Source organism: Falco peregrinus, chromosome 1 (genome assembly GCF_023634155.1).
Source record: "Falco peregrinus isolate bFalPer1 chromosome 1, bFalPer1.pri, whole genome shotgun sequence".
NCBI lineage: Eukaryota > Metazoa > Chordata > Aves > Falconiformes > Falconidae > Falco > Falco peregrinus.
This window is the reverse complement of record NC_073721.1, coordinates 99,996,239-100,008,910: the sequence shown is the minus strand read 5'-3', so window position 1 is coordinate 100,008,910 and position 12,672 is coordinate 99,996,239. Positions and strand designations below refer to the sequence as shown.

The following is a 12,672-nucleotide window of genomic DNA, read 5'->3' as shown; positions in this document are numbered from 1 at the left end:
AGTCAAGAAAGCATCCACAAGTACTTTGCTTCCCCAGGCTCTTTATCTCCTGTAAGGCTGTAACCTTAGAAGGGTTGCTAATAAAAGTGGTCTTTTTTGTAATGGGTGCAGGCTAATGAGTTTCTCTGACCCCTTGGCTTATCATAGGTTTCAGCAGTGCCTGCTGTGAGGCATTTGAAATGTGTTCGAGGCCAGTGGAATGGCTTTAGGGTGACCTGGTTTGGGGACCTTTGGTTTTCCAGAGGTGTTTGGGGGAGATTCTTCTCCTGTGTAGCTCTTCTTGATAGGGTTCTGCAGGACCATGTTTGTTGCATCTTCAGTACCACAGATAAGTGTAGCCTTTGGGAACGTGGGGTGAACGATTCCAGTGATAAGAAACATGGTATCATAACTAACTGCTTCCCCCTGCTTAATTTCCTTTGGACACCGCTGTTGTAGAGCTTACCCAAGCCTAATAAATATGAGATCGGTGTGTGCTGCCTAGTATCATCAATTAGACTTTTACCAAGATCTTGGTTGTACTTTGCATGATGCAGTTTGCTAACCTATTGAATCCTGCCACTACTGCAGTGATGTGAGCAGAAAAAAAGGTTGAATAAACTGTTGTGCTTTATCATGCCAGGTCAGAAAGCATGTAGCATCTGCAATCCGTATTTATTCTTTTCAGTGTTGAAGCAATGCACTGAATTGATGTGAAGTGCCTTGGGGTCCTTGCATTTCTATCAGTACTTTTTAAATATGCGGTTGTGTGCTATGACCTTGTACTATTTCATAGGTCTTTTGAACTTGAACCTAGTAACTGTTGTGTACATGGTTTTAATTTAAACAGATTCATGGTACTTTGTCCTTAAAACTACTATACAATTTCTGACAGCTTCCAGGGTTTACCAAGTATTCCTTAGCTCAACAACAGAAAGTTCCGTCTAAGGTTGTTTTTTTACTAGTATGTCCAAGTTTTAAGAAATAAACATCAATCCTTTAGTATTAACATTTTCTAGTTGAAATGTATTTATGTGTTGTATTGTGGTTTGGAAGGTCGTCTGCTGGATTCCAGTGCTGATGGACCATTTGTGCCTTTAAAGAAAGAAAAACCAGAAGGTAGATCAAAGGAACTGAAGTACCTGCTAGTCTGACGGTACTTTCAGAGTAAAAATGCATATTACATTTCTGCAGCTTTCTGCTCTTGTTAGCCTCTTGTGTATGTGAACATCAGATGAACTAAGCTTTCTGTGTACTCTTTTGATGCACTTGGTAAACCAACAAACCACTAAGAAGTTGACGTTAATTTTAGTGTTTTATTGTCTTTTATCTGCTGAGAATTAAGAAAACAGTGCAAAAGCAGTAAGTAGTACATTCTGCTCACTGTGTTGGTCAAGCACATACTATTATTTTGTGTGAAAATGTTCCTATTAACGCATGTTATGTGTTCATAGTACAGCAAAAAATCCTCACTGTGTTTCAGTAAAATTGATTTTGCTTTGGAAAGGGTCCACATGGGGGTAATGATTGAATCTGAAAACTTGTTTGCAGAATTATAGTCTTGCTGTGTACTCATATACATATTCATGTACATTCATATAGGGTTATAAATGACGCAGTGTTTTTAGAAATACAAATTACTCAAGCTTGATGTGTTTGACAGTTCTTTCATCCTTCTTTGGAGTGTAAGTTAACGATGGTGAATGTCAGCCGCCAGTGTATGTAGTGGTATATCGTAGAATTAAGTCTTGAATGTTGTGTTCGCCTTCTCCACTTCAGCCTGGACTTTTCTGGTGAACTTAATTTTCTTAATAGCAGGTGATTAAATCACTTCCGCACTATGTTGTTCAAGGTCTCAAACATACAATAGTAATACAGTTCCTATAAATGGTTCGTTTGTTAATCTGAGCTCTGTTTTACAAAATTCTATGAATGCTGCTTTCCTTTGAAATTTATGTTCAAAAAGAAATCCTGTTTTGTATAATAAGATGCCAGACTCACCAAGATTTCCTTTCTTGTTTCATAGACGTTCCATCTTCAGAGCAGCCTGAACTGTTCCTAAAGAAACTTCAACAGTGCTGTGTCATTTTTGACTTCATGGACACGCTTTCAGACCTTAAAATGAAAGAATACAAGCGCTCCACTCTTAATGAACTGGTGGACTACATTACAATAAGCAGAGGCTGTTTGACAGAGCAGACTTACCCTGAAGTAGTTAGAATGGTGAGTTCCTTCTTTCTCATGGTCTCTTTAAATCCACTTGCAGTTCCAGATGTGCGTTGTGGGCGAAATTGAACCCTGGAGTAGGTGGATTAAATAAGGCCTTTGGTTTATATTTTGTACTAGACATCACTAGAGGATAATTCTCCAAAGACAAAAATATTAATTCTTATATATTCTTAATTAAAGTCAGGTAGATGATGGTTATTACAGTGTAACAAGTGTATGAAAGGAAACCTGGATTGTTTCCTGATGTAGAAAGCCAGCAGCCATAAAATCAGTGTCCCTCACATTTCCCCTCCCTCACCCCCACGCCCCGTATAAATAATGGAATAATTTTTGCAAGTTCCTTACCTTTCTTTGAAATTCATCCAAGCTCTTGAGTGTATACTTTAGGTGGAGATAGCCTAAGGTATGCACAGGTAATGATTTTTAAATAATAAATGCTAAAAATGTTGTATAGGGTCAGTGTGAAAACGTCCTGGGTTTATTATGTGGATTCATAGCAGCTGCTGTTAGAGTGAGCAAGATTACTCAACAACAAAGCCATACCTTGTATATACAAATTGTCAAATAGTGTTTTCAATATAAAAATGGAAACAGTACCAGATGCTAGCTATGTGGTGAAGAATGATCATTGTGATTGGCAAAATCAATCACTGCTTTAAAATGTTTATTCTGTACTACCATACAGGACCCTTTAACCTGTTACCTGGATGAGAAGGCAATTAGTTAAATATAGATTTGGTGATGTTGGTTTTCTAATGGTACTGTGTGAGCATGGAATCCACTGGCTATGTGCTGTAAGAAGGAAAACATGAATAGATTTTACATTACATTATATGTGCTCCTCATTTCTTTGCTGGCACACAGATGCATGCTGTGTTGCTTGTCTGTAATACTTAAAAATAGCTGTAAATTGTGACAGAATCATCAAGCAGTTAATAGTGGAAAAACAGAATTAAGGGTGTATAGAAAAATGTTAATATGGCTTCTTTGTGTGTTTGCATTGTTAAAAAGCCGATAATTATGTGATCAGATTCTTCCCCTTCTTCCTTACCCTCCCTTTCTCTCTTTTCTACTGGACCAATCTACTGAATGAACTGTGTGTTTTTCAGTCTGTTATGTTGTTTGTTCAGCATGTGGTTGCCATTCAAATACCAGTCTGAAGACAGAATTACTGGTTGTTTGCTCAGTTCTTCTGCTGGTGCCGCACTGTAGTATTTAAATGGTTTGCAAATGTTAGTTTAATCTTACTTGTACCCCTTTTGATGAACAAATTATATCATACCCTTTGTATAGACAGGACACTGATGCGCAGGTAACTTCAATAAAATTAGGTACTTCTCCTGTGTGTAGGAGATGCTTCCAAACTTACCTCCTGGGAGAATTTGGTATTTGGTTTTTTTTTAATGCGTTTCTGTTATTGAGGTTGTGTTCTCGCTTTGACTTCGATTATAGTTGTTTACTGCAGCAACATTTGTAAAATAAAGACTCTGCAAGTTAGTGTTGTCTTAGGTTGGGCCCCAAGAAACCAGAATTTCACGTGTAACTGCTCATGAAGTTCAGTTTGAATCATAAATGATAACTATGACTCAGGCTGAACTTGCACTGTAGAAGAGATGCAAAACCTGTTTGCTAGCATGTCCTACTGCCCCTGCAGTCACATTGATTCACAAAACAGTTTTTATCTTAAGGAAATGATGCGTTGCCTACATAGCTTGAAAGGCATGGCTTTAAATAATGTTTTTAAATATGGTCTGTAACACTGATATGGAGGAGTCACTGGAAGTAAAGATACAGTGTAAATTTTTCCAGTGGACTTCACAGATGCCTGCTAATGGAGCTTCAGGAATTCCAGTTTCAGCTTAGCTCATTTTTGGATATGGAAAGCTGTTCTATCTTCTTTCCTCCAGTGTTCCCCTGATCCTTTCATTGCATCATGCATGCCCTTCTTCATCATGTCTTGCATTTGGGCTCCAGTGCTGACCTCAAGCTATGTTTTCTCTTCAGTGCCCCAGGGTATTTAAGCAGGGGAGGACTGAGAATATTCTCAAGTCCTGTTTACGGCTACCCAGTGGCCCTTGACTGCCCAGACTTGGATTTTTTACAAATAAAAAGGTGCCTAAGTAATTAGGGAGGTGGACATGTTTTTTTCCTAAAGAATTTCCTGGACAGTTGTAATATTTAAATTCTGTAAGAAACTCTAGCCTGCAACAGACACTTGTGGCTCTATGAAAGAGTAAGCTGTTGGGCAGCTGGAGCGCCCCAACTGTGCTTGTCCCAGCCAGCAGCGTTCTTGGTGCATGTGCTTTTGGAAAAACACTTTGGTGGTTTTATTCCATGTGAGCAGGATGCTGTACTCTGGTATTGAATTTATGTGAATGAATCTATGGCAAATGCATGAGTGATTTCTGTCGATCATCCCAACGAATGCTAATGCAGCGTTTCTACTAAAGCACATCATCAAGGCTTTTGCGGGTTGCGTGTATTTTGTATTTTACAGATAGGCTATCTGGTGCAAATACCATTTTCCCTCCAGTTCTTTGCCTATAAAAGTAAGACTTCTCCCATCACTTTGGTACAGTTATACAGGTCCTAGAGGGAAAGGCAGGACTTCCAATATTATATAAAACAAAGTTTTCAGCACATACTGCCTGGTGAAGAGACAGCGTTAGTCACTTTGTGCTGAAGCACTGATTGGTGTAACTTGCCCTTTGCAAAAAGTGCATGTGTTTGTTTCCAGCAGGATTGTGCTTGTAATCATATACGAGACAGACATAACTGCACACAGTTGACTTCATGAGTGCAACTGCCGCCTTTATCTGCTTTTGAGGGTCTTCATCTAGGTCTCCAACTGTGTTCACAAAGGAACTGTCACATTGGCAATCTCACACCTGTCATGATAGTGAAGAAGACAGATCTACGTCCCGAACAAATCAATGTCCCTGTTGACGTGCCTGCCACAATTGTCACGGGAGTGTTTTGATTGAAAGACCAGTATCTTAAAGCTGATCAAAATGGAGCACATGTGTTCTTTGTCCCTTTGAAAGGCCTCCTCCCTGTTATATTTAATGTTTATGAATCCAGGAATTAATATTTCCTGTTTAGCCCTTTGGGCTATTTGGAGGTGAAGGGAAGTATTGTAAATAGAGGAAAAAGAAAGAAGTGTTTTGTGAGTTTTGGCATCATTTCGGAGCAGAAAAAAAGGCGCACCAGTATGAAGCTGATACTTAAAAAATTACTAATATTTACAAAGAAGAATTAATGGACAAAGTCTTTTCTTGCCTTAAATCTAAGTTTCTAAAACGTCCAAAAAAGTAGTATCTGTGGAAGAGCCTTTTATTGTTTTAAAGTTTTAGAACATACGTTTATATTAGCATTCTCTGTTCATTGGCTTTACAGATACTAAGATAGAAAAGGCTGCCTGTAAAATTCTTCAGAAACTCTGAGACTTTTAATTACTTCTAGAATGTGGAGGTGTTATGACTTAAGGGTTTCAAAAACAGTCGTTTGTGATAGCCAGCATAACAGCTCCTGGAGATTTTTACTTCCAGTAATCCTAAATTCATGCCATTAAAACCTTCATCCCCAATTTGTAGTATCACGTATTTCCATCTTGCTCTCTTGAACTTATGATGTAATGTTTATGTATATAGCTAAATGTGGGATCACTTGGCTCTTCGTCAGCCTGTGTGCATGTCCACTTTTTTAAGCCACCGTCTTTAGCTTGGTATATGCAGAAGCGGTTGGCATGTTACTGGTTATTTAAAAAGAAAAAAATAATTAAATTTACTAATGGCCACCAAAGCAAGCTTGCAGTGGCATTGTCACTGTCATCAATATCGGTTGATGGGAAGAACGGTTGGGATTTGTGTTAATGGCCATAAGCTGGACAGATTTATTCAGGAAGGTATTGCTCAGCATGCTTCCCCTGCAGTTTGATGTGTTGTTCAGAAGGGCATATGACATTTTTTAAAATTAGGCTGGTCTTAGGAAAAAAGGCCCTTGCCAATTAGTCCACACTCTGCTAAGAAGGAAATGCCAGTAATACGACTTTATGAGCCAATAATTGGACACTTAATCTAAAATTTGTTCCTGTCTGAGCAAAATGTGGAAGCTTAAACTAATGATGCTGATTTTGTTGGTAGCTTAAACGATGGTAGTTGAATGAAATGAATGTTTGTTATTATCTGTGGTATCCTAAAGGGTGTATGTAGTTTCTGGGTATTAAGACACAGATTGAGGAAACTGATTTCTTTCATTTAAAAAAATTGGATGGGGAAAAATTGACAAGCTGTTAAACTGAGAAATATGAATGAATCTCTCTGTTGGTGAGCAACACTTCAGCTCTCCTGCTTGCTGCTTCAAGAATTGTAAACCCACCCCCTAAACTTTACTGTGATGTCTATGCAGCATGTGTGAATGGTTGCCAGCCCCTAAGAGATTGCTAATGAAACTTTTTTGAGATACACCTTTTAGAATGGAATAGTGTTTGTTCTCCTCTTAAGTGCAGAAATGCCTTGTGCTTCATGTTACCAACTTTGTCTTTTCTGTAGTGATGAATCAAGTAAAATAAGACTGTAATCTCTATAGCCAAAGTGAAACCATATTAGATGTCTTGCAGCTCAGAAGCTATGTTGAGCAACACAATGAAAGAAACTTGGTTAAATTAATAACCAAATAAATACCAAGAATTGCATTTTAAAGTTGTTTTTTTTTTTTTAATTAATTTCTCTACTGATATAAATCTAGAGGGATTACATTCCTTTTACTGGAGGTTTGTCTCAACAGATGTGAGGGCAGAGTCTGATCAGGAGTTTGTGACAGACCTTAAACATAAAGAATATCTTGTTAAGCCATGATTTTTTTAGTATGTTAAGGAACCTATTTTTAGGAAGTGTTCTAGCTGTTAGACTTCATAGGCATTATGAGTTTCTTTATTTTCTATAGCTTTAGCTATAACATATGACTAAGTATGACACCCTGCTCGCTAAATGTTCATCTTGTTTAGGGTTTTCTCTGTTTAAATGTTCTTGGATAGAGATTTTAATGCAAGTCTACTTACATTCAGTCTTACCTTTTTGATGTAACTAAAACCCTGTGCATATGTTCCTGTTGGTTCTTGCATTATATTTAAAAATATAATACTGAATGTCATTCTGAGTTTAAGGGAAATAAATCATATACCCTTATAAGAATTGATAAATAATGCCTCTTCGATAACTTCAGGATTTCTGTAAAATATTGGGAATTAATCTTAAACTCAACTTGAATCAGTAGAAGTTGAACAGATTGTTTGAAACCATCCCAAATGCTGAAAGGAAGATGCAATGTCCTCTGATGCCCCCCAAATGGACTTTGATTAAAAATTGCCATGTAGATGTAGCCATGATGGAGCAAGCATGCTATCAGAGTTAAAAAAAAAAAAGGCAAAAATCACATCAGATTTTAAATTCTGTTCTTGTTTCTTTACTGTGAGGGTTATCAATTCTGTAGAAGCAAGAAAAGAATCTGACTTCAGTTTCTTTTACGCATTATTTCCAAATTGCTGTTAGATGCTTTTTATTATTCATGTTCTTTATACACCTAGTTTGCACAAAACCCACAATGCTTATTAAAAGAAGAGGCTCTGATGTTCTGTACTCCTCTCAAAATATCAGTTGGAGGCAGCTCCTCTTGCAGTAGTTGCTCCTAATAATTTTTCCCGACAGTATGTAATTACATTTACCCGTATCCATTATTCCTCCTGTTGGTTACATAGGCCTCTCATTCGTCAGACTCTTATCTGCATAATGGTACAGTGACTAGGTCTAGAGCAAAGAAATAAACTGGAAGAATAGTTTTGTTCCAAGAAGTACTTGTTTCGAACTGCAGCTATTTTATTTCTTTATTTCTTTCTTTATTTACTTTATCTCAAAGGAATGTGCACCCCAACCCCTCATTTTGGCTGTGTCATCTTTAATACTTTTCAGGCATTGTATCTGTAGTTAAGCACAATGTGAATCTTCTGGGGGATAGTTTTCTTGGGTTTTGAATTTTTGTTATGTTCTTCACTTTGGAGTCTGAGACAGTATGAGTTTTGTAATGCTGTCTAGAGTTCAAGTTTATGTATTGGCAGGCTTTCACTTGATCTGATGCCTGCTCTACAGACGAGGGGCTTTTTCTGCTGGTACTGTGCTTTGAATTTGTCCAAGATACTTGACTTACTGCTATGATGCTTTTAGATTGTATTGTATAGTATCAACTGGGCACACATTAAATTAATAACTGTTCCATTGGATCATCTCAAATCATAGTTACATATGGAGGTAGCAGTGAATAGGGTCATTAGTAGTAGGGTGCACGGTTATGCTTGAGGTCTAGGTGACCTAGAGTGGAATTTCAGAGCTCCAGTTTCCAGCAGCGAGAAGTCTACCCGGGGCTGCCTGGGGATGGGGCTGTGCTAGCACTTCTGAGATGGTGAATGTGCTCTTGAAGTGGATCTCCCATTTTTTCCTCACTCCACTTCGATGCTTGTGATGGAGGAGTCTCGGGGTTTGTAAATTTTCTTCCTTTTGGATAAATGCCTACTCCAGGAGTGTACCTAAGCTTTCCAACTTGCTAATGGGCTTCAATGCAAGAGATCACTAGAAAGAAACTCTTCCCTCCAAACGTACATGGTGTGGTCATTGCACCAGAGCACCAGCTCTTCTGTTCTACAGACTTGCTCCTATGAGCATAGCCAAAGGATCTTGGTGTTGCTGCTTGCTCATCTGTATGGATGGAAGCTGCTACTGCTGCTGAAGTGGGAAATTGTAAGCTAACAAGTTTAGGAGCCCTGATCCAGAGCTAAATTCTTGCAGATTGAATTTTTAGACTTAAAGGTCAAGAAAAGATGAGAGGAACGTTTTTTCCCCCCACCGTGTGACCTGGATTGTTGACTGTGTTTGCAGTGCAACAGAGTCCATTTGAATGTAGCCAAGTCAAAATTAATGCTGCTGGGCAAAAAGAAGGCATCTAATATTAAGCTCTGAAAGGCTGTATTCAGGCAAGCAGTGGTGCAGAAAAGGACCTAAGCATTGTGGATTACTGTTGTGAGTATCTTAATATGAGCTTCTGGTACAATGCACCGTTCAAAGAAGTGAATGTTGAAAAAATAAAACAGGAACATGCAGGAAACAAGAGGGAGATGGTCTGACTTTTTATACGTACCCCAGTGCACCTGCTGTGTACAGGTGGGAGCTCAAGGGAAGGAAGCAAAAATAATCACAGGATTAAAAACAAAGAAAGAAACCAACAACTGCCTGGGTTCAAAAGCTCTTTCTTGCCATTACCCAGCACAGAAGTTGGGGAAGTGTCATGTCTATTTATAAATACATACATACTGCATATGCAAACATATATACAGAAGTAAAGAGATCTGGTGGTTTATCGAGAATCAACAGGGAATCAGGCAGATTCAACTTTGAAATCAGCAGCAGTGTGGTGTAGTTTAATAGTAGTAAAACTTCAGGAAAAGAATGCTGGTGGAATCATTTATGATTTTTACATAAAATTAGATACTACTTTTTGCAAGATGTACTTCAGTCAAACTTCTGAGAATGATTCAATGGTTTATAGAGAGAGAATATAGCCGAGTGACCGCAGTAGTACATCAGGCTCTAAAATATATAAATGCATAAACAATATCAAAAAGATAAACGTATGCAGATGTATTTCAGAAGGACAAGATTAGAGTCCATTAAGGGCCATTGTCTCCCAGTTGGCATGGCTTCATGTTATGGCTTAATTACATTTTATTGTTACTGGATGTTGTTAATATGCACAGTAGTTTAAACACGGTGTGTGCAGAGATACTTGGTTTCAATTCCATATGTACCTGGGGTTTATTTGGGTGGTTCCAGCTACTGGTAATACAACAGGTATTCCCTGTGGGCTAATTGGGTATTCACTTCCCCTGGTTTTGTATAGCTAATGTGTTAAGCTTCCCTGTGTGTATGTTTGTTTTCACTTCAGGCTCCATTCAGGAAAACTATTACTGATAAAAATCTCTGTTTCAAACAGCACAGAGTAGGAGCACTGAGCTGAAATTGAATTTGTGAAGTGTTTCTGTTACTGCGTTGTCATTTTTATAGCAGTCCAGTGAGGGACAAAGGGAGGGCTTCTCAGAACATTTATTGCTGACTTCAGACTTAAGGTTTTAGTACTTTCTTCTCTAAAAATTACTTCAGATATAAATGTGATGATAAAATCAAGGTTTTCTTGAAGCTTGTTACTTTTAACAGCATATTCATGGTTTTGGGTTCTGCATTGCCAGGTACTGGTCATCAGCTCTGTTCAGAACTTGCAGCTCATTCTTTGCGGGGGTATCAGAGCAGCCTTCCCGATCTTCTTGTTTGTTTTTAACAAATTGACATTGACTTGTAATTGCCTGGAAAAGTTTTTGCTTGCTTCTGGTCGAAGTTGTGCCTGACTGACACACTGACATGGAGCTTAGAGGTTTCTGGGCATCTCCAATTTAAAAATCTATCGTTTTGGCATTCCCAACTTGATCTTGGAAATTTTAGATTCGGTGCCAATGGGTAGATTTTACTGGTTTTGTTAAACTGACTTCTGGTTGCTTGAATGTTCAGATTCTGCACAGAGGGGGAGCAGTGATGTCCTTTTCTACGCTTGGTTTGGCGTGTGCTTCTGGAAGGGACAGTCACGGAGGACAGCATGCAGATGTCTCTGAGGACATAATAGGAGAGATCTGTCAAGACACAACTTTCTAGAATATTAGAGTTCAAATTTGCTTTGCAAAAATATCATCTGGGTTTGAAGGCGTTCCTAATCAGTGGGAGATGGAAATCCGTATTGACCAGCAGTCGTTTGTGGTGGCTGTGGGAGAAGAATCATCAGGGGCTGTATGCACAGGCTGGCAGGGCTGGCCTTTGGCTTGATGATCCAACAGAGGTCAGAAGAGAAATGATGCAGCTATCCAGCTGAAGGAATTTTGGCATGCTGCTGGAGCCCAGGGATAAATATTAAGTAGCTACCTTATGCCTATCCAAGAGAAATTATTCCTTCCAGATTTGTAGCCAATTCCTGCCTTTGTGTGGTGGCTGTCGAAGTCTCTGATGTACAGCTGGGCAGTTCATGCATGGAAGAACTTGTTGCCTTCGGTTCTCCCTTAGAGGCTTATAAACATTAGCCACCCAGAGGCTACTGATTTAGATAAGCATGCTATAAATTGACACTGCATGTAAATGAGCTATCGTGCTGTGTTGTGGTGATTAATGTAACTGTAATGGCACACATCTTTTAAAATTATGATAACCTGGGGAAAACACTTAAAGATAACCTGTTTTGCTTGTGCTTTTCAGGAGAGTATCTGTTTTGGCTCCATATAGCTTATCTTTACTCCTAATGTAAAAAAGAAAATTAAAGAGAGCAAACTGTATACTAGGACCATATTGTAACTTACATTGCATTTTACTCCTGCGTGTCAATTTTCTTTTGCAAAAAACTTGCTTCTGAGTTGCCTTGAGACTGGCCTTTTCTTAATAGGCACTCACCAGAAATCATACTGGTTTTATTACAAGCTCAAGACTCAGGTGTCAGTGCTGGCGCTCAACTAATTGTTGCTGAACCCTTCATACTTCTGTCATGCTGTTAAGGCTTTGCCACTAACTGCTCGAGGCTTGGTTTGACTGCATTTAAACCTTACAGGAATTTGTCTTGGTTTAACTTTTCACTCGGAAAGTATGTACTTTTCCTTGCAGGTTTTGTTTGTACCATAATTGAATATTTGTTTAATTTTCTAAACACAACAGCTAATGAATACTTACATTTTCTCCGATCTGTTGGTACAAATTTCATTAATTTATGTATGGCTAAATTTGCAGCAAAAATTCTTTGTGGTTTCAAATTAAGTTTAAAGCAGAAAAAAAAAAAATAGCTGCTAAGTGCCTTTGGTTTTGCTAGTTCCCTGTTTTGGTCCAAATCATGAGAAAACTTGGATTTTTAAATGTGAAGCATTAACCAAACATGCTTCAGTAGGGATTGCAGAATCCCAGATGTTCAGCTCCAAGGCACCAACAGGTACATTTCCACCTTTTTATGTGGGAATCCTTTGGGCTGTCTACCCTCATTTGCCCTGTGCTCTTAACATAGAAACAACTCTGTCCTGCTGATTCTCATCACTTTCCTCCTGTCCCTGCTTTTTCGTATCAGGGATAGAAGACGGAGGAGCTCAAGAATCGTTGAGGAAAGACAAACTATAACGTGTGTATTCCTGGAGTAGCTATTTGAGTTTTTCTCATGAGACTAGAAAAGTCTTCCACGGAGGGGCTCTTGAGAGAAATGAATGAGTCAGGGGAAGAGGATGGAGGAGGGAGAAAAAATATATTCTAATAACTGCTGGTAATCACTTGGCAGGTATGCATACAGGGCAAGCAGGGTTCAGTATCTTATCAGCACAGGCTGTAATAAGTGCTGCATCTGTTAAGG

The 12,672-nt window shown here is 38.6% G+C and overlaps 1 protein-coding gene across 4 annotated transcripts in view; it reads left to right on the top strand.

The window, feature by feature from the left end:
* The window catches only part of PPP2R5E (protein phosphatase 2 regulatory subunit B'epsilon), a 77,366-nt gene that overhangs the window by 42,093 nt on the left and 22,601 nt on the right, over nucleotides 1–12,672 (top strand). For all 4 annotated transcript variants that reach the window (XM_055802659.1, XM_055802655.1, XM_055802648.1 and 1 more), the window contains one exon: nucleotides 2,006–2,202. In XM_055802659.1, coding sequence (XP_055658634.1) covers nucleotides 2,006–2,202 — 197 coding nt within the window. The remainder of the gene's footprint in view (nucleotides 1–2,005; nucleotides 2,203–12,672) is intronic.